At 38.8% G+C, this 23,417-nt stretch overlaps 1 protein-coding gene across 4 annotated transcripts in view; it reads right to left on the bottom strand.

Annotated features, from left to right (window-relative positions):
• The window catches only part of LOC124185018 (dipeptidase 1-like), a 1,685,273-nt gene that overhangs the window by 1,385,818 nt on the left and 276,038 nt on the right, over window positions 1-23,417 (bottom strand). For all 4 annotated transcript variants that reach the window (XM_046575303.1, XM_046575304.1, XM_046575306.1 and 1 more), the window contains exon 3: window positions 7,825-8,142. In XM_046575303.1, the coding sequence (XP_046431259.1) occupies window positions 7,825-8,142 (318 nt within the window). The remainder of the gene's footprint in view (window positions 1-7,824; window positions 8,143-23,417) is intronic.

Genomic DNA, 23,417 nt, shown 5'->3' with positions numbered 1-23,417 from the left:
GTGTCTTTGTGCTGGGTAGTGTTGGTGTTAGTGGTTTTTGTTTTATGGTTGTTTTTTGTGTGTTTTCGTGTCTTTCTGTTGTTTTCGGGTTCGTTTGTTGTTTCGTTGCTTCTAATTTTTCTGCTGCTTTTGCTTGTTTTGTGTGTGTTTGTGTTGATTGGTGTCGTATTTTTCGTGTTTGATGTATTTGTATGTATTCTTTGAGTGGTGTTGCTAGTTCTTATGGTCTGGCTTGCGTGTGGTAGTGTGTCTATGGGTCGTCTATAAGTGACCATGTGTTTTTTCCATAATTTATTTGTATTCCAAATCTCATTAAGCCGCTGTTCCCAATGATACATTGCGAGCCTAAGTTTGGTATTAATCCGAAATTAATTTCTTTTGTTATGTTGCCGAGGCGTATTGGGAGTGTTACTGCTCCTTCTATCGTCACCTGTGTTCCGTTTCCCATTGTAGCTGTTCTGTCGGGTGTGTCGTCTATTGGTGTGTCTGTGTTGTGTAGTATTTGTATTACTTCTGCGCCTAGGTATGAGTGTGTCGCGCCTGTGTCTATTAATGTGTTTAATTCGTGACCGTGTATTTCGATTCTGATGTGAAATCTACTTTCCGTTCTGTTGTTATCTGTTGTAGGTGCTACTGTCTCGGGTGTGTTTGTGTTGTTTGTGGGGCTGCCCTCCACCCTTGCTGGGTCAACCCTTACTCGTTTCCCTGGTTCTGTACCTGTGTGCATTGCCATCTGAAGTGTCCGGGTTGCAAACCGGGGTGTTTGTGTTCGTTGCGGAGTGTAGTGTGGTGAGTTATACGTGATTGCGGGGTATCGAGTCTGTTGCTTTTTTTGGTTTGTTTGGTTTCGTCGTATGTTGTCTGTGAGTGCCGGTGATATATTTGGTGTTGCGAGTAATGCTGGGCGGGGTTGTGTTTGTGCGTACTTGTATGGGATGTATTGTGTGTGGTGTGTTTGGTGTGTGTAGGTTTCTCGTGGGTGTGTGTAGTTATTTAATATTGTTTGTCTTGTGTTTTCCCATCCGATGTTTGCTTCCCATTCTTTCGCGGCTATTTCCAGTTGGTCGAAGTTCGCGAAGTCGTATGGTTTTATGTATGCCTTGTATTCTATTTTCATGTTTCTGTATGCCAAGTCTAATTGTGTTTGTGGGTGGTATGGTGGTTTTAGTTGTGATAGTAGTGTTCTAAATTGTATTAGGAATTGTGTAATTTCTTGTTTTGGTCCTTGTACGTAGTTTCTGATTTTTTGTTTCAGTCTGTCCCTATGTAGTATGTCTTGAAATGCGTGTGTAATGTCTCTTTCGAATTCTTCCAGTGTTCGCCATTTGCCTCTATTTAACCCGTTGAGGACACATGGGGTCCACCGGACCCCAGACAAATTTCGATGCAATTTTAAATCTACAAAGACTCTTAGGAATTAGATATATAGCACCATCTGTTGTTGTTTGAAGTCTCCACAACAAGTTTTGACACGTTACGAAGGTCTCTTTGGCATTAGTCATCCTGCAGAGACATATTAGTGCGCACGTGTTTTTTTTTTTGGGATTCTGTAGACCCCGTGTGGCCTTACTGTGGCAAAATCTTAAAAAAATTCAATTTTTTTTGTATCGTTGATTGATGTTATATTGTTTCTGTAAACGTAAGTATTTATGCATGAATTGAATTTTTTTTTCAGCAATAAATAATGGTTATTAATTAAATATATATATGTGTGTATATATACAGATGTCTTATAATCTTCGACCTCGAACTATCGCCAGCCGTCTAATGGAATAAAATTAAAATTTTGCACCGGTTTTAAGTCGATACATAGCGTAAAACACAAATGAGAACTGTTTTTCTGCGTGGGGTGCGCTGGACCCCGTGTGTCCTCAACGTTATTTTTTCGATGTGTGTCCTCAACGGGTTAATCTGTACCAGTTTTTTGCGTCACCTTCGAGTATCGGGCTGAGGTTGTTGATTAATTGTGTATCGTGTATTTCATAATCCGTTTGATAGTCGCGGAGATTTTGTAAAGATTCGTCTATGTCTTCGTTTGTGTTTCCTGAGTATTTTATGTTCCATGTTTGTATTGTTTTCATTGCCATTGCTGGCTGATTCCAGTATGTACTGTTCGGGTTTGGTGTGTGGTTTAGGTGTGTCATATTTTGGTCGTTTGTGGGGTGTATTGACTGTGTGCTGTATATGTGTGGGTCTTCGTATTCGAGGTCTATCAGGTTTTGTATAAGTCGTGTGTTACGTGTGTTGGTGGCTGAAAATGTGTCTGTTCCCGTGAAGTGTCGGTTCGTTTGACTGGTTGTTACCGTGTTAGTTTGCGTGTGTGTAGGTGTTGGGATTGTATTGTATGTTTGTGTGGGATTTGTTGGTTCTGGGCTTTCTTGATGTTGGATTTGTGTACTATGTACGTTGTGTGTATTCTCTATGATAGCTGCATCGATTATATTTATTGCGTTTGGTGAATTTATCGTGTGTCGTCTATTTATTTCCTGTGTTTGGGTCGGCGTTTGTTGGTCTCGTGTCGCGCGCGGCTCGCTCTGTGTCGAGTTGTTTTGGTTGCGTTCGGGTGTGTGTATGTCCATGTGTTCGCGCGCTAGGCCTTGCGGTTCTCTGTGTCCTTGGTCTGCCATTATGTGTATCGTGTTTGGTAGTGTGTGTGTTCAACTGTCTTTATTCGAATTTTCGTGACTGTGTAGCTTTGTTTCGTGAGCCTATGTGTACTTTGGTAGCGTTTATTCTTATGTTTTGTCTCTTGATTGTTCGGATTTGGGGTAAAAATGTGGGTAATTTACGTTGGGCGCCAATTTGTGACGGGTTTTGAGTCCGCACTAATACTGTGGAAGGGGGGGGGAACAATTAGAGACGGGGCGAAAAAGTCGGGGCCGATAGGATAGGTAAAACTTGGTGTGTATATTTGTGAAGGGGGGGGTACATGTGTTGCGATCGGGGGGGTGAGTCTACTTAAACTACGAAAGGTACAAAAGGGTTGTAGACTTTAACGGGGGCTGATCACGCCTCAGCCCTTAGCGTCACTTAATCCTAACTTATAGATACGCGCGCGGAGGGGGGGGGGGGGGGTGTGTAGGGTGACGGGGAGTGTGAGGTAGGAAGGGTCGATATTGCGGGGGGGGGGGGGGGGTGTAGTGTGACGGGGAGTGTGAGGTAGAAAGGGTTGGTATTGCGAGGGGAGGAGCAGATCGGCTGTAGAATGCAGGCTAACCTGGTGTCGTCGGCGTGTGCGGGTAATGGTGTACGTGTAACTGTGTGAGTGTCAGTGTCTCTTTCGTTTTCTTTCTCTCTCGCTCTCTCTCTCTCTCTCTCGCCCTCTTCGCTTTTCGGGGATTTCTTTCCTTTTTACTTGTTGCTGCTTCGCAGGCCGTGGTCGTACTGCTCGCTGGCGCTCGGCTCAGCCGAGCGTCGGTGGGCTTCGGTTACCTTCGGGTGTTTCCCGATGGGACGGGACTCACCCGTTTGGCTCTTCCTCGCGGGTTTGGGGTTTGTTGTGACTTGCACTCTAGGTGCAACGTCACACGCTGTAGAGATTGGATAAATGTAAAAACGTTGGTCTGATCAACCTGCTGAAAAGTTTTGCTTCGCGCAACCCTGGTCAAAGTTGGCTTATGGAAAATGCTGGATGGCTCGATGTTCAGGAAACGAAAAAATTAACTGATGCCGATGGCAACTTTGACGTAGTTATTCCCTTGAGCATGATATTGGGCTTCGCTGAAGACTATCGCAAGATCATCGTTAACGCGAAACACGAGCTGATTCTTACAAGATCAAAAAGTGATTTGAATGTCATCGTTCGAAATCAAGACGAAGACTTTAGAATCGAGATCGATCAGGTGGAATGGTTAGTACCCTGTGTGAAGCTCACGGATCAACGAAAAATCGCACAGTTGAATTTCATTGAAAAAGATACCCCAGTCTCCATGAGCTCCCGCAGTTGGGAGTTGTACGAACATTCTTTGCTACCGGCAACCACGAAACACGTTTGGATTGTGAAAACGTCCACCCGCTTGGAAATACCGCGATTTGTCATGCTCGGTTTTCAAACGAATTGAAAAAACAAAGCCGGCAAAAATGCCAGTCATCTTGATCACTGTTACATTACTGACGTCAAGCTCTTCTTGAATTCCGAGTATTATCCGTACGGTAACCTGAACTCGGACATGAGCCACAATCGCTTTGTATTACTGTACGAGATGTATGCAAACTTTCAAGCCACTTATTACGGCAAGAACTCGAGCCTCTGTTGACGAAGAGCGAATTTCTACAGTACGAACCTTTGATTTTTATCGACTGTTCGAAACAAAACGAGGCGCTGAAATCTAGACCTGTAGATATTCGTATCGAATTCGAGGCTAAACATCACTTTCCTACTGGTACATCTGCCTACTGCTTGATTTTACATGATCGTCTAATTGAATATAACCCGCTGAGTGGTGGGGTGGGGAAATTGGTATAAAAACCTTGAAGGTTGTGACAATCGATTCAGTATTTTTCACGATGGAGTTCATAGTCGACGTACAAGGATTCAAAAGACCGGGTCCCGGTTTTCCACTGAAAGAGTTGGCAGTTGTGTCACTCGACGAAGATACCAACCCGTCGATTTTTCTCTTCAAACTACCGTACGATTGGAATTATGTACTCGCTTCATTCAAAAGCGAAAATTCATGGCTGTCACGGAATTATCATGGACTATCCTGAGAAGGTAGTGATTTACCTTTCGAAAAGCTTGACTTTACCATCGAATGTATGTCGCAGCGTAATGCTCCAAAAGTTTACGTAAAAGGTTTGGAGAAGAAAAGTTGGCTGTAGAAAATTCTGGGTGAACAAGTTGAAGTCGTTGATTTCATGGATTTGGGTTGTCCATCGTTGCAGAAATAGAATAAAATGCCGGATATGAATTCAAACTGTACGCATCATGCTATATTACGTCCAAACTGTGCAGCTCAAAACGTGTTGTCACTGCGAAATCTATTACTCAAACACAAAAGACAATCGGTATCTACTCGAACAGTTATTTATTCCTCTTGTTTGAAGCATGAGTACGATACCATTGAGCAAGAAACATGTGATTAAACTCATATATCAGCATTATGAATTACATGTGAAACTGTAATCTTAAGTTATTTTTTTCAATAAAATATTTTGCATCGTCAATATCAACCGTTGATTCAGAACCTCTGTCCTACTAGTTGAGAGTTTATTTCAGAACCTTCTAGAATTCAACGTCGCACCTCAATTCGTTGTCAGCAGGCCGCTCGCCGTGAAATCGAAACTCGTCGAACTCGTTGTTCGTCAGTCTAAGTTTCCGAGAATCTTTCAGGGTCAAAGAAGCTCTTTCTCACGGTCCCGGACCGCTCGCTGTCAAGTCGAAACTTGTCGAACGCATTGTTTGTCAGCCTCCATTCGTTCAGGGTCGAAGCAGCCGCATACAAATTTCAGAACCTTCCAGAATTCAACGTCGCACCGCAATCTGTTGTTGGCAGGCTGCTCACCGTCAAGTAGAAACTCGTCGCATGATTCCGAGAAATGTTCATCTGAAATTCGTTCAAGGCCAGCTCGGGTCTTTCAGAATTCAACGTCGCACCGAAATCATTTGACCGCATGCCGCTCAACGTCGAGTCAAAACACGTCGAACGAATTGTTTGTCAGTCTAGATTCGTTCAAAACCGTAAGAATCTTCTCGAATTTCCTGGAAGCTCTTAAAATCTGACACATGCCAGGATTCTCGATCGAACGTCTGAGGATCCACGGTGTCTGCTCGAATTCCTGAGGATTTACGGAGTGCGCTCGGTAATGCAGTCATCGATCCCGCTCGATGACATGATTTTCTTCACCGACAAAGAGCACAATTTATCCTACAAGGGGTAATACCACGGCAATTTCAGACATGTTCTACCAACGATCATGGTCATTTGGAGGATTTTTTACCAACGATCATGGTCATTTGGGAGATTTTCTTACCGACGAGCGGTCGGCAGAGCACGTTTCATCTTACGAGAGTGGGGGTAACCTTCAAGGGTTTGCGTCTGGGATGCACGGATAAGCGGATTGGTCGGCGAATAGGCGTCTTGGTCGGTAAAGAAGGTGTTTCTATCCAGAACTCTCCTTGTTATACTACTCTTGTATCAGTTCTGCTTTATTTAGTTCGTAAACCCATGCCACGTTCACTTTTTTGTCGCTACCTGACGTATTTCCACTAATGAGTTGGATTTAACATTTCAATGTTGTGTGTTTTGCACACGTAATTGTACCTTACTACAATTAGTTGACCAAGATGCCCCTTTCTGCAGTCGCACTTCCACACGCTTAATTGAATTTTTTTCTCAATTACGTGAATTAGTTACCCTTTTCTGCAACTTAATTTTAAACAAATCACTGTCACTCATACACAGGATTTTATTGAAAACTCGCTCGACGTATAAAATGCGCGTTTTAAGAGTTCCTGACCTGACTCTCACTACGCACGTGGGTCGTTCTTAAATAACCCCGTCGCCAAAATTGTGGTGTATTTGCACACAATAAATAAAACACTTGGTTGAACTGTGAACTATAAACAATATTTATTCATTATTGCATTGGATGGTAATGGATTACAGAACAATACTTATTACAGTTGTCGCACGTAACCGACACGCACCGAGTCTGTAGACCGAGTGTTTTCCCGAGCTGCCGGTGTGCGAGCGCTATGGTCTCACCTTTGAACTACACTCACACAGGCATGCATACTTGTCACATACTCGTATACCTCACAATATAACTCCGGTGATTCTGTATCGATATAGACGAATTTGAAATCTTCTGAAGGTATATGAAATACCGCGAATTCCAAAAAAAATCCCGAAATTAGGGCCCGCTTGAATTACTCAGAGAATGATATATTAAATTACCGTGTGATGTGAATTTTTGATCTCGACCTGCTTGGGTGATTTGACATGGAATCAGCCACGGCAAGAGAATTGAACTTGACAGTTAATCAAGATAAATCCGCACACGAAACGGAGAAAACGTGGGGAAAGAGATCAGAAACTGTTTACAAACAAAGAAATCTTTATTTCTAGAATTGGGGGTAGCGTTTTTCATTTTATGGAAAAATACCCTATCAGGTTTTCAATATGTAGTTATCTGAACGAATCTTCTCGAGCTAGCATTTCATTGAAAGCTTGCACATTAATTAGAAACCTTCCTCTCAAATAATTAATTGAACAACTTCGACCACGTACCTTAGACCCACAAGAAAACACAACCGTGTCGAACTTCTCCTATTGACTTGATTTAAAACCAGATACAGGGAAGAGATAACAGAACAGATTCTTAAGTAATATAGAACTGATGTATTAAACCAAACAGGATCAAAGTCATAGAATTATCAAGAATCTCAGAGCTTCTAGAACGTAGTAACATTTACGTGATTGTGATGAGTGAATCATCCGATAAATTTTCTAATTTAAATCGTGTCACTCAGAACTTGAAGAAGGCTGTGTGAATGAATGTGTATTAATTTCAAATATTGTTAAGAATCAGTATTCTCACAAAGTGATAATTGCTATGATTAGAAACTAATTGTTAGAAATTGGTCAACTTCACCAGAAGATCTGAGAAGCTCATCAGCAGATTTTTTAGATCGAAATATATAAGAATACCTAAGCCCAATGTATAACCAAATGACGCCACAAATCGGAACAATCTTGCACTGTTCCTTTCAGAATCTCACAAGCATATGCGTTCCATCCAAATAAAATGGGAGACGAGGACTAATTCTCAGGTTAAATGTCATAATGTATTTGTTTGCAAAATGTATCCATTTGTCTATCTCACCTGATAGTCCATGTAGTTTCCATACCCCATATGATTACAAGTGCAGGGGCAACCTTCTACATGTCTCTGCATATTCGATTCAACTTCTTCACCGCAAACTCCTTTGGTCGTTGCCGACGTCGTATCCTTTATACAGTTTGCTGTCGTGCGATACATTCTAGGATCAGTTTGTTCGATATAGCTGCCCAATGTGTCTTCATATCCAACTCTGCTGGGACAACGGGAGTCAGAGGCACAGCCGATTTGTGATTGTGGTCGGATGGAAAGGTCTTCGGAACCCATTCGTGATTGAGAATAGTGAAAGGTTGAAGTCATATCCTGTAATAGATGTTGATATTAAAATTTTGGGATTGCATCATTGCATTTGATTGTAATGTGATCAGTGATAAGTGTACCATGAAAACATGTTAATGTGAGTATGCCTTATAATTGTATCAAAAAAATTTTCCTGAAACTTTGTCATGGTACTCGACGCAGTCGTTACATCCCGACGTAATTTTTTCAGAACTCTATTTTATTTAAACTAGCTAACCCGGCGAACTTTGTTCCGCCTTAGAATAAATGAGCAGATTTTAGATTTTATTGAGTTCAACTTTTTATTAGGATAATAAATATAAATAAAAAAAATCAAGTATTTTAATGATTATTTTTTAGCCAGGTATTTTGGTGCATAGGTTGCACTCTTCAGTGAAGCACCTTGTGATAAACAACATTTTTTGTTTTATTATCAGGCGCAAGAACAAATAACGCTGATGGTCTTCCGAGCCGTGAACATGCCACATATAATTGACCATGGGAGAAACATGGGTTTTCTAGATTCAGACCACAAACTTTTTTTATCGGCACAATAAGCTAATAGAAACTCGAAACAAACACATTAACCGGTCAACTTCAAAACTTCTAATTGTCAAATTTTCAATCATACTTAAGCATACATAACATTACGTTGAGCTATCAGTTGCGTTTTGTTATACCATTTTTAACAAATGAACGGCTAGACTGATGTTTTGACTGATAAATTGTTCATTTTTCTGTTTGTTGCGTCTTGTTATACCACGTTTTATGTCACGTCCCACGGAAACGGGATAAAAAGTATCCTATGTCCGTCTCCTGGTTCTAAGCTACCTTGCCACCAATTTTCAGCCAAATCGGTTCAGCCGTTCTTGAGTTATAAATAGTGTAACTGTTTACCAGTTGTCGCTAGTGTTCCGACTGAGCCGCATGGAAGGGTTCGCTCCTGAATCAGAGACGAGACTTGTAGTGGTTTATGTTTTACTATATACCTCATCATTTATTTGTTCATTATCAAGCAATAAGTTGAAAATCAAAAAAACTGCTTCACCGAATAATTTTTGAGTCGCGTTTGATTTATTGTTCAGAATTTATTTACTCTGAATAACAATTTGTATGTATGTTATGTAGATTGAGCCAGCGGAGTGACACAAGTTTCATCTTGCACTTCCTCATTTGAGACCTTATCACACTTTATTACCACAGCAACAAAAATAAATGTTGACAAGGAAATTGACTAGTAAGAGTGGTAGCATTGATGATAATAATATCAAACAATGGAAATTTATTTTCTCTTCTATCTCTAGAGTACGCCACGATGGAATTGTGTTACCAACAAATATTGGGAAATCTCAAAAGTTTTACTACCTTTGTAACTTTATGTACTCAGGTCGGTTCAGGTAATATTGCTATGCAGTGTAGCTTGTCGAATAAGGCCTATACTAAGGCATTGAGTTTCACCTATATTTTATCGAATATTGTTTTAGATGCGACATTACAATGTTTATTGGTACAATTGATTGAATATTCGTCGTACATTTATATACCGATATAAAGCTGTGTATTGCGGTTATAATTCGAAAATAAAATAGTACTGACAATATTAGGTTTGCTCTTATAATTACTACGTTTTTTCCAAGAAAAAAATGTATCTATCTCTAGCTCCTCGTGGCCAAATCATTTTCCGTACTTGCATATCGCTCACATGTAACCAATTATTCTCCTTATTTTTGAGCATTGCCGTGTAATGACCACTATTTAGGTTGTCACCATAGTGGAATATTGTGCTTTTTACTTTGAATTTTTTACTGTCAATTGATGCTTTGCTGCTTGGGACCATATTTACTCTGAAATTCGTTATTTTGGTTGCTTGAGAGTCTTGATAAGAAAAAAGTAATAATTGTAAAAATGAATTATTAATCAAATCTGATAGATTTTTATGACTTTTGACACCTAGTGCAAATGTTACAGATATTGTTAAAATATGATTAGTTGGCGTACTTTCAGAGCTCAGTCCACAATTGTTACACCGGTTAGTTGTAATTAGCTCATGTTCAATTACTTCGCGTATGATATAAGATTTTTCACACATTGGCGTGAGAAATTCTGCTGCATCTTGTTGCTGTACTTTGATAAATTGTTCTCCAGCAAACCCCCGAACACCTACTGAATCTAATTTTGTGCTATTTGTAACGTACAAAAAGGCTAATGTCTCTAAAGGATCATTATTATTTAGTCTTATTAGCTTGTTCAATATGCCGTGAAGTAAAATATGCACTGTAAAGTGGCATTTGCACAAGATACGCCGTCTACATCTTTCATCCCAAGGACATTTTGCGAGGCATCGGGCAATGCGGTCCTGTGCCATTTCCGCCTGTACATCATTACATACGTATGTGGATATTAACCACACAGTATTCCTAATTTTTTGTTTTGGCGCATGTGAAATATTTATTTCAGCTAGTTCCGGTCTGTATAACTTTCTTAGTCTGCTATATTCAATCGGTGCCGATTCTTGAACTTTAAAAGAGTGCGGACCTAACAATAAGTTAATCAAATGTAGTCCATCAAAAGATATGGCTCTCGACAAAGCAAAATAGGTTTGGCCACGTGTGAACAAGGTATTAACAACGTCCGTAACTACATTATAAAAAAGTTAGTCGCTGACTTTTATGTATCGTTATTCCATAGCTAAAAGATTCTGAGAACTGCTTTCTATATTTAAACGCACTCTTCATTATCCTAAATTTAGTCGACACTCTTTCGATCATATATTGTGACCCCGACACTAAATAAATCGTCAAAGACTCTACCTTAGGTGTATCGAGAGGTCGAGTGATGGAAGTTACATGCCCTATGGTGTCATTGATGAGACCTAAGGATATATCAATATTGCATCGTATAATAATTTTTGCTCCAATTTTAATAACAATAGTTTTGGCAAGGCCAGCTGTGCGGGAACTGTCTTCATCTGCCTTAGCTAAAAGTTCCAGTATCTTTTTTTTTTAATATGGCATACAATCCATGCTATCGTCGGGATTAACTTCTATTTCTTTCCCAGGAATTTAATCCAGCATCGCTGCATTCAATACGTTACACTGATTTCGAGTTGAGAATAAGCAGACTGTATCCAGTCGTGAATTGTTGATGAAGTTGCATAAATTCTTTATTCTTTCAGCTGCTGACCTTCCAACGAACCGAATTTTTTGAGACTCCAGAACTCATTGATCCTTGGCTGTTAGCATTCAAAAACGAACTCTGTTTAATATCTCTCGATAGACCAAGTCGTTTTGTTGGCGCATATTTATTGAAAACTCATCGTATTATGCAAACCAATGAAACCAAAGGCTTATAGCTCCGCCGAGTCTAAATATTTTTCTACTTTTTTCCTTGATAGGTCACAAAATGCTGAATCTTCGTTAAGGGGTTAGGTGGGTTTCAAAAGCTCAAAATAGGTACATTTTTATGAATTTTTTTTTACTCAATCAATAGAATATTTCATTCCATCAATTTAACACATAAAAGATACATATTTTATAAGTAGTTTGTGAAATTTTCATTGAAAAATATTGAAAATTAAGGCGTGGACACGTCGTCTGTTATGACCCCACAAAAAAAAGTTCTCTCGGCGTAGTCAGGATAACTCATGACAGATTCATCTGAAATGCAAAAACCAAAAATTTTCTGTTAGTAGATGTTTAAAACTCGACTTAGTCGAAAAAAAAAAAAAAAAAATTACATTTTTGGCAGCGTTGAAAACAAAAAACCCTTATTTTGAGTAAAATTTGCACCCTTCATGGCCTTGAAAAATTACTTGGAATAGAAAAAAAAAAATTCCTTCGTTCAAGTACGAGATAATGTTATTTTGAAGAAGTGTACAAAATTTGAAAGAGATCGGTTCATAAGTTTTCAAGAAATTGTGACTACCGATTTCAAAAACGTAGTTTCGAGAAAAACGCAATTGAAGATTTACATTCAAATAACATGTAAATAATCGTATTTACACCGTATAATGATGCAAACCCATGTTTTTTCCACGTGCCATCACCTGACACGGTAACATCTGTCGTATCTTCAACATTATTTTCATCACACGTTAATTTTTTTTCTTGATTTGCAGCAGACAACAAGGAAAGAAGTTTGTGACCGGGAGGTAGATTGAAAATGAAAGGTTCGTCGAAGTTCCGGTCAGGAAGAAGAAGAATTTAATAGTTGAAAAACGTGAATATACAAAATCGACGTTTCGGCCGGGCCCTGCCGACCATCCTCAGGAAATAAAATAAAAAATGACAACCGGTACATGCTTAGATGTTGTTAGTGGTACAGCATTTCGGACGGAAGTGAAGGTTAGCGGGGAACCATCCGTAAATCTATGTTGTTGATCACGTGTGAGATTTGAACTGTGCTCGAAAGTCATGGAGTACAAAGGCAGTGACCAATCAGGAGTAAGGGGCGTTACTGTTTTGAGAACCAACGATAATGTAGACTAGAGGATGTTGGAGTATAGGTGGCTAAGATTTTCGATATCTGTACGTTTGTTAACCGAGTTCCTTTTGTTCTTAGAGATATGTATCATTTCTTTGATAATGCGTTTGTACCAATTCGGTTCTGTAGCAAGGGTTATAGAGTTGTTAAAATCGAAATTGTGACCCAGGGTCAAAGCGTGATCTGCTAAAGCGCATCTTTCAGTGACATGGCATTTGATATTAGAACGATGACCAGAAATTCTATTTTTTAGGTGTTGTGACGTTTGTCCAATATAACTCATGCTACAGTCTCGACATGGTATTTTATATACACAGTTGATTTTCTCTAAATTAGGAGTAACAGATTTAAGATGAGAAAAAAGAGACAGTTTGGTAGTATTAGATATTTTAAAAGTAATTTCAATTCCCTCGTTCTTAAGAATTTTTTGGATTTGGCTAGATAGATTTTCTACATACGGTATAGAGATAGAGTTTTTAAATTTATCATTAACATCAGTTGGATTGTTGGAGTCTACATTCCAATCAATCGAGTTGTACATTTTTTCTATTCTATACTTTTTGATATCATTGATGAATTTGATAGGGTAGCCATTGGAAGTAAGAGTTGTTTCTACAAGTTTTAAATTCTTTTTAAGGAATTGAGGGTTTGATATTTTAAGGCAGCGATCGAACAAGGATATGGCGACAGATTTTTTGTGTTTGATGGGATGATGTGAGTTGAAATGAATGTATCTCCCAGACCAGGTTGGTTTATGGTGCCAATCTAAGATTATGGTGTTATTGTGGTTGATTACCATAGTGTCTAAAAAACTGATTTTTCCATCTTTTTCCAACTCGAAAGTGAATTGGATACGTGGGTGAAAGCTGTTGAATTTATTAAGAAGGAGTTGTAGATTTTCGTTTTTAACACACGTTATAATATCATCGACGTAACGATAGTAAAAAGGTAGGCTGAAAGGAAGATTTGAAATGATTTTTTTTTCCAAGTGTTCAAGTACCAGATTCGCTACTACTGGGCTAATCGGTGAGCCCATTGCTACGCCAAAAATTTGTTGGTAGAAATTATCTTTGTAGGCGAAATAGCATGACTCTAGACACAGTTTGGTGGCGGCTAGGAATTCTTTTTTATTAATGTTAGTGTGACCTTTCAAATTGGGCCAGTTTTTACTGATGATCGATATCGCTAGTTTAGTTGGAATGTTGGTAAACAATGATTTGACATCTAGGGATACTAACAGGTGATTAGGTGGAATTGTTTTTCCCCTGATTTTGTTTACAAAGGACCAAGTGTCCTTGATGTGATAGTCTGATGTACCTGTTATGTTAGATAAGACACAAGAAAAAAATCTCGAGATTTTGTAGGTGGGGGAATTGATGTTAGAAACAATCGGTCTGAGTGGAACATTTTCTTTATGAATTTTTGGTAGAAAATAAATTTTAGGAGGAAGAGAGTTATATGTTTTGAGATGTTTAGCCGAGTTGGAATCTATAAATTTTTTCTGTTGCCATAGACTTATCATATCGTTGACTTGTTTTTGTACTTTTAAAGTGGGATCACGAGAGATAAGGTTATAGGTAGTCGAATCATTAAGGATATCTTGACATTTTTGTTCAAACTCCATCTTTTCCATGACGACTGTAATGTTACCTTTGTCGGCATCGGTGACAACTAGGTGGTTATTATGTTTTAAGAATTCCTTGGTATGTTTAACCTTGGAGGTTTTTTCAAAGTGAGTAGTGGGAGGATTTTTGCCAAGTTTGTTGCTAATGAGTTGGCTAATATTAGATCTTACTTTGTCTTTGGTGATTCCACTTTTGTTAAAAAGAGCTAATTCTACGCTGCTTACAATATCATCAATAGGTAAATTAATATTATTAAATGGTAAACCGTGATTAGGACCGAGTGATAAGGTATCTTTAATTTCAGAAGGTAAATCTGTCTTAGATAGGTTAACTAACCAATTATTATTGTGAAACTCTTTAGGAGTATGTATAGATTTAAGTTTGTTGAATTTTCTAATATTATCTGTCTTAATAGCATTGAATAAACGATTGGCCTTATTTATATCCAAGTTGAAGTTTTTATAATCCAAATTTGTGAAATGGTTCGAGAAGAAAAGGTTGATATTATTATTAAGTTCTTGGATTAACTGCCTTTCTTGTCGATAACATGTTTTAATTTCAAGCGACAGACACTTTTGTTGAAAAACGCGTAATGCTTTGATGAAAGTTTTTTCACTTTTTAAATGTTGAAGGTTTTTGATTTTAAAATTTAGAAAATTTGGAATAATTCCAAATTGGCGGCATTTAAGGAGGAACACCTTACGGTTTTTGATGCGTGCTAGTTTTTGCCGGTAGTTCCAGATCTTCTTGGTTTGTGAGTGATTTGAAGTTCGGTATGACGTAGGATGACGGTGGTACGAGACGTCCACGAAGCCGTTTCGATGCATTGTGTTTAGGAAAGAAGTTTGTGACCGGGAGGTAGATTGAAAATGAAAGGTTCGTCGAAGTTCCGGTCAGGAAGAAGAAGAAAGGGAGATACATTCATTTCAACTCACATCATCCCATCAAACACAAAAAATCTGTCGCCATATCCTTGTTCGATCGCTGCCTTAAAATATCAAACCCTCAATTCCTTAAAAAGAATTTAAAACTTGTAGAAACAACTCTTACTTCCAATGGCTACCCTATCAAATTCATCAATGATATCAAAAAGTATAGAATAAAAAAAATGTACAACTCGATTGATTGGAATGTAGACTCCAACAATCCAACTGATGTTAATGATAAATTTAAAAACTCTATCTCTATACCGTATGTAGAAAATCTATCTAGCCAAATCCAAAAAATTCTTAAGAACGAGGGAATTGAAATTACTTTTAAAATATCTAATACTACCAAACTGTCTCTTTTTTCTCATCTTAAATCTGTTACTCCTAATTTAGAGAAAATCAACTGTGTATATAAAATACCATGTCGAGACTGTAGCATGAGTTATATTGGACAAACGTCACAACACCTAAAAAATAGAATTTCTGGTCATCGTTCTAATATCAAATGCCATGTCACTGAAAGATGCGCTTTAGCAGATCACGCTTTGACCCTGGGTCACAATTTCGATTTTAACAACTCTATAACCCTTGCTACAGAACCGAATTGGTACAAACGCATTATCAAAGAAATGATACATATCTCTAAGAACAAAAGGAACTCGGTTAACAAACGTACAGATATCGAAAATCTTAGCCACCTATACTCCAACATCCTCTAGTCTACATTATCGTTGGTTCTCAAAACAGTAACGCCCCTTACTCCTGATTGGTCACTGCCTTTGTACTCCATGACTTTCGAGCACAGTTCAAATCTCACACGTGATCAACAACATAGATTTACGGATGGTTCCCCGCTAACCTTCACTTCCGTCCGAAATGCTGTACCACTAACAACATCTAAGCATGTACCGGTTGTCATTTTTTATTTTATTTCCTGAGGATGGTCGGCAGGGCCCGGCCGAAACGTCGATTTTGTATATTCACGTTTTTCAACTATTAAATTCTTCTTCTTCCTGACCGGAACTTCGACGAACCTTTCATTTTCACGCAGACAACAAGATTGATTCGGCAACAGTTATGACGCACTCATGTATTTTATCAAAATAAAAATTGTACGTTGATGCATTCAAGAATAAGGAACTTATATCCATCAAACCATAGAATTTTTTACATTCGGCAAGTCCTCAGCCTAGTATTCGCATCACAAAAATAAACGAACAATAGCTAAGCAGCTGCCTCGATATATCTGCCTCCATATACCTGCGTCACGCTCGGTTATAGCCTGTTGGGTGAAACATCCAAAGGCTATATCTCTTAGAACATGACTCGGATCGTTTTAAAATTTTGAAGGAATATTCTCAACATATTCAATTATAAGATAAGCAAAAAAAAAAAAATTCGATTTCTTGAAATTTTGAAACCCACCTAACCCCTCAACTGGCGGTAATTGTAATAAATGACCTGAAACTATGATGTGCTTGCCACCGAACCAGCCGTCGTCTATATTTTTCGTATTGTATATTTCACATAAGCGTAAATGGATGTAGGTCAGTGTAACGTTCAAAATAATTGAAACCGCATTTATAAAAAACAATACAACGTCTCGTAATTCGTTTCGCAGAATTTTCAATACTGGATTGGACAATTCATTGTCTTGAGGAGTACCGCCATGTTCAATCGGTAGCTAAAACCGTCTGTGTACCGTTAAGCCATCAATATTAAAAGCTGCCAATCCTGTTGGCGCCGTGATAGCAGGTGTTTTGCCGAGACTTTGTTCCGTCCAGTGTGTAATAGTTTTGATAAGAAAACTCTTACCAGTACCACTAGCACCGCTTATAAACAACCGTAATAGTTTGTTGTCGACGGTAATTAAGGTATTGATCACGACATAATCAAATATTCTTTTCTGATCTTCGTTAAGTTGTGATATCATTTCATTACAGTCGACGTCATCCACTTTTTCGTGAACGTTATTAAACTCCTGCATAGCCAGATCAACGTCAATTGTTTGAAATCCCAATAGATTATGGTGGTCGTCGTTACTTATTTGACTGAGCCGGCTCATTTGTCGCGAAAGGATATCCAGCCGCTTTTTGATTTATTCTCTTACTTGGTCAAATCCTTTTTGTATGTCCGTAAGTCTTCCATGGTATAGCAGTGCTTCGACGAGTACTGTTTCACATTTTTCGAAAGCTTCAGCGTACGTTTTACAATTATTTTTTAACTTATTCGCGTCCCTCCAATGGTTAAACGCAAAAAAATAAAGCAGCAATAACTCGTAGAATTATTTTTCTGGTTCCATATTAACATTGTATTTGTAGTGGTTTATTAAGAAACCACGGTTCCTTCTTTTCAAGTATGAACCATTCCCAAGTGCGTATATTTTCGTACTGTTATCTGAAGATGGTAACCTTACACTCTCGTACCATTTTGCGAAATCATACTAGCTGACTCCAACTCCTTGGTTCTGTTCGGATAGTGATAGCAGTATAACAAGGGGGGTTCTACACGCAGATTCCTGTTACCGACACTTACCGACATCCTCCCCAGACTCAAGCTCTTTTACGCGATGACGTCACAGTCTGCCGTGCCGACTTGAGGTCAAAAAAACGTGCAACCTTACCGACAGTTATATCGGTCAACGGTAGAAATCGCACTGCTTTACGGCCAATTCTTATCGGTTGAAGGTCAAAGTCGTGCTGCTTTACCGACAATCTTACCGACCGAAGGTCAGAGTGTCTATGCAGTGCTCGCCTACCAACGGTAGAGGCCGCAGCGGGGACGTGAACTCTTTTACCGACCTGGATGTTGGTTACCAACCCGCATTCTTTTTCCACGATGGGACTGCTGATATTACATATCAACCACTTCGAATTCTTTTTCCACGGTAGGACTGCTGATGTGTAACATCGACCATCCCACATTCCTTGCCCACGTTATCAACCACGTGACATTCGAATATTGTTGGTTCTGAGTATTGTTTTTTGAATTTCGAACGGGTTCAGTCAAGACCAGAGTGCAAGGTCGACCGATAGCTGCGGTAGTATACATTCAGAGCCAAGGATCTGCAGTATTGGGTTACTATCGCCCTTAGAATGCAAAACATAACTCGGTTTGAGAACAGCTCGGTCAAGGATGGAGAGCAAGGTTGAATATTACATAAGCTTCGTATTGAAAAATCTTCTCTCTTAAGAGCTGAGGTAAAGGTATAAAATTAATTCCTGAATATTCTTCAAAAAACAGTTTGATTAAGTACAATTTTGAGGGTACAGTTCACAATTACTTGAAAACTATAGTGCAATAATTTCATTCAACAGTATCGTAACCAGGATGATATATTCGCCAGGAATGCGGGACCGTTCTTGTAAATGCTTCTGCGCAGTAACACAAATCGTACATCCTCGCCATCCGAACAGTATGATGATTTTGTGAGCAGTTTTGAAGTAGCAAAACGTTTTGAACTACACAGATTGCGTTGGGTATTGTATGCACGTCACATCTTAGAGACACAGCTGAAGTTTTTTGCAAGGTTTGAAGCGACGGACAGTCAAAGTTCAGCAAATCAATGATTTGAACTTTGGGGACAATTTTATGCAACCAATCTCGTTTTTCTTCTCCTTTCACGTACACAGTTTCAGCTTTGCACAGCGTATCTTCAATGGTCCATTCAACTTCCTCAAACACTAAGGTTCCACAGCTCCGAGATAAACCGTGAAAATCGCGTTCCAACCAAAAATTTTGGCCTTTGTATTTGACGTCCAGACAATCCCATTCGTAAGGTGGCTTGAAGGAAAACGTTGATGGAGATGCTTCCGAGTAGATTGAAATTATAGCCGATTCTTTCAATGCGAAGGTATTGTTGAAAGGTGTACGAAAGCATTGTATGTCAACGATAAGCTCCATCTTTAAATTGTGCGAGATGGTGGGAACGGGTCAGCTTTCATACCAACTTTTTCGCCCCACCACCGGGTGGGTTGTATTCTACAGTACGATTGTGAACAATCAAGCAATACGCCGATGTTTCAGCGGGAAAGTTGGCTTCAGCTTCAAATTCAATTCAATTTAAATGCAAGACGGATGTTTCCAGGTCCGTACTTCAAAGATTCGTTTTGATTTAAACATACGATAACGAATGAGGGGACGTCTAGAAGGGATTCTCTCTTTGTCTATAACGGCTCGGGGTTCTTGTCGTAGTAGGTAGCTTGGAAGTTTGCGTTCATCTCGTACAGAAGCGTGTACAGATTATGACTCGTGTTGAGGTTCAGGTTACCGTACGGATAAGATTGAGAGTTTGAAAATAGCTCGACGTCCGTGATATTGCAATGATCGAAATGACTTGCGTTCTTGCTGGCCTTGTTCTTTAGACTTATTTGGAAACCCAAAATGACGTATCGAGGTTTTTCAAGCTGAGTGGAAATTTTCACAGTCCAAGAGTGTTTCGATGTTGTGTGAAGTAAGGGATATTCGTACAATTTCCAACTGCGGAAGCTTATCGAAATAGGCGGATCTTTCAGAATGAAATTGAGTAGGTCAACTTTTTTCTGATCCGCAAGTTTCAAATACGCTATTAGCCATTCCACTGCATTGATCCTGATTTTGAATTCCTCCTCTTGAGTCTGCATGATTGCGTTGACGTCAGTTTTTGATCTCGTCAAAATTAACTCATGTTTAGCGTTGACAACGATCTTGCGGTAGTCTTCAGCGAAACCCAATATCATGCTGAGCGATATCAGTACGTCAAAGTTGCCATCGGCATCGGTTAATTTTTTCTTCTCTTCTACATCTAGCCATCCAGCGTTCTTCATCAGCCAAGTCTGACCAGGGTGCAGGGAAGCGTAACTTTTCATGAGACTTGTCAAGCCAACGTTCTTGCTTCTATCGATCTCGACTGCATTAATTTCATAACGCATTTCTTTAAATAAATGACAGATAGCGTTGTTCAGGAGCTGTGTGTTCACAGTAGCTGTACCATCAGGTTTGAGGAGTCGTCCATGGATATGCACCGAACTTTTTCCGGATAATATACATATGTCCTGAGGCTAAACGGTGATTCGAATTTCATCGCTTTTGTTGAAAGTTGACGAGGCGTAACGTTTGTGAGCGTGAATCTCGTAATGCGCAACGGATTCGTCAAAGACGAGTTGTGTTTGAATCTTCAAGATTTCTTTCTCCATGGTACGCAGCACATGATAGAACAGCAAAATCCGATTTTTAGTTGTCCAAAATTCCTCTTCCAAGAGGTGTCAGTTTCAGACCCAGAGCTATCAGGAACTCCACGTTTCGAGGTGTTGACGGCTCGAGAATCGATCGATGACTGACTTGATCGGGGCATGCCGACTTACTGATATACCTACTCTTTGACAGTCTGTTACATACAATTCCCATCGTTCATAGCAATATGATACGTAGTTTTACAGTAATAACTTCTCCACAAAAATCAACCAGGTCTCCGTCTTGATTCACTGACCGGAGCTGAACGTGATCCATGGTCCTGACGGTGATCGGAAGTTGAATGACGTTCGACGGTACTCCTACGATCTTATATTCTGGTGGGACAGTCGGGAAAAACTCGTGAAAAGTGTGTGTTTTATGTCCATTGACGTAGGCGCCCGTTGCAACGCTGAGCTCCACTCGCAACGCGTTGACCATAAGTATAGTTACAGGTACATCTGACTCGTGAGTTTTATCAACCTCCAATGCATGCGGTGTAAATCCCAAAAGTTGAGCAATAGAATTATTTGGCTCATAGTTAATCGTGTAGTTGCATGTGATGTCGCTACGTAATGTATTATTGTTGAGTTTGATGGTGAGCCTGATATACCGGGAAAATCTCTTGAAACTATAGTATACAATGCGCATGCGCGAGTTTCATCGGCTGCACGGGCAGGCTGGCCACTCCGAGTTTCAGCTGTCAAACTCTGTTTCTGGCGTCGATGTAGTTCATACGGATTTTTAAGGTTAGAATCTCAAACAGTCGAGATAGTGGCTCGGAAAGTTAATGCTAATGCTCTTTGAAAATTGGCTTTATTCGACTGAAATGAGAAATCTGTTTAAATCTTGGGTGCTTGGAAGAAACGCAGCAGGTAGGTGGGAACACTTTATTTGATCACTTTTATTATTTTGTACATTAGAAATAACAATGATTTTTTTTTCTGTCAACAGGTGATACGGCCAAAATAATTGCAGCTCCAATATTCACTGTTATCTGCCTATTCAATTTATCACACGTACAAAGATCATCGCCACTTTCAAGCAACTAAGCGACTTTCTCACTCTCTTGTGATTTCAGGCGGTAATATTGAATTTTATTACTTTTGAAAATGGGACATTAAACCGAGTGTTCAAGAAATTTAAATATCACACTATTTGTAACAGAACTGTGAATCTATTTTTTCTTGAAAATAGTTCAACAAAATTTACAAATAGTCGATAGTCAATGTATTTTTAATAATGTTCTAATGATGTTCAATTGAATGAATGAAGGGAACCTAATACTCAAATTGAAAATTGAAGTCATATTAGATTTAATAAAATAATTACTGTATTTCATGTTAGAGCGGTTCGAAACAAAGAAAATCTATTTGGAAGCGTAGAACTCAGGAATGTAGATCACATCCTGTGACACAATTTGAAAATCAACTTTCTCAAATTGCGTCTCAACGTCACAATTACCTTCAAGGACAATCATGTTTGAGAGTAATGTCTGTGTAAATGAACATTATTACGAGGATATTGACTTATCGGATTCATGATTGTGTCCCTTGTTCCATCAAAATAAATGAATATCTAATTTTCAACGAAGTTCATGAAGATTTTTTTCCAAATAATGTAGTCCGATACAATATCTTGTTCATGGTTCTCCGAACATCAACTTGTAACAAGGATATTTGGAAATAGTCCCTTTGTTGCAGAAACCATTATAAAATTCTTGGTTTTCAATTCGTGCTATGGAATAACTTCTGCGTTTCAGGTTCCATTTCCAATCTCAAAATGAGATTTGTTTTGCTCCAGACAATGCTAATATGAAATGCAGAAATAATTGCGCTAAATGGAGATTCACAAGCTTTTAGTCTTAGCGTAGGACCCTGTAAAGAGTGTAAAATTGAATTTGGTTTTAAGTTATCGTGCAACTAGCTAGGCAGATGACACCGTCAACTAAGATTGAATCTAAAGACATTTTTAACTAAAGTTATTCAACAATTCTAGATTTAGATTGATTCGGTTTGCCTAGCAAAATTCAACCCCACAATCTAATTGAGGACTTGAAAAACTATTCATCCGAATTTAATCCCAAAGAGAGTAAAAGTAAGCTTCAAAATAAGATACCAAATGAAATGGCATAAAGTTTGAAAAACAATGCTGGTCAATAATAATGCTTGAATCACAATGGTGCACAGAATGATTCCTCGGTACAACGAATTGGCGGCAACGGTTAAGTAACAAACTTATCGCTATTGGCTCGATCAAAGTAAAATGATGGGATATTCAGCCATCATTATCTGTAGTATATCCCGCTCTTCAATTTTGCCTCAACTGATGTTAAGAAGGTGGCGATGGCCTGATGAAATTCACTCTGGCATCTGATGTCTGACGGAACAACCAGGTTCGATGGTTATAATGATTGCACCGCTCGAGAAACCAGGATCCTTGCCACCTAAACGTTTTGACCATCAGGTAAGGCATAATTTTCCTCATATTAATCAAAGTTTAAACTTCGAGCCTGCTGAAAAAAAAAGAATTTAGTCATTGAATCCGTGTTAAAACATTGTAATTAACGAAGATCACGTAATTAGAAATCTACCTACATGCTTCCATGCCTGACAAATTTAGTCCCGCTTTGACAATGAATTATTTCGTACCTGAAAATATCAGAAGCTATTATTATCAGACTGGATCTTTTGGTATTTTTGGATACAACTAATTTCCAATAAATGCACGAAACATAAATCGTTATGAGACGCATTTTTAATTTTATGTAAATAAAGAATCTGTTCACAATAAACATTGTTTTTACTCACCTACCTTTGTTTGTCTAGACTCCCACTTGTTAATGACATTTCACATTGAATTTCAGATTTTTTCTTTCAATGAATAACATCAAATTTCTCTACCACTTGATATTTGCGTCGGTCGAATATTTTCCGATATTGACCACGGTATTGCTGAACGATAGTATTCTTAGACAATTCGCGCTACGTAAAAATAAACAGCAACATGACCTCGATCCGCGGTTTTATGCACGAGAGATTTACAGCTCTTTAGT

This window comes from Neodiprion fabricii, chromosome 6 (assembly GCF_021155785.1).
Source record: "Neodiprion fabricii isolate iyNeoFabr1 chromosome 6, iyNeoFabr1.1, whole genome shotgun sequence".
NCBI lineage: Eukaryota > Metazoa > Arthropoda > Insecta > Hymenoptera > Diprionidae > Neodiprion > Neodiprion fabricii.
The sequence above is the reverse complement of the archived record's forward strand: the minus strand, read 5'-3'. Positions and strand labels throughout refer to the sequence as shown.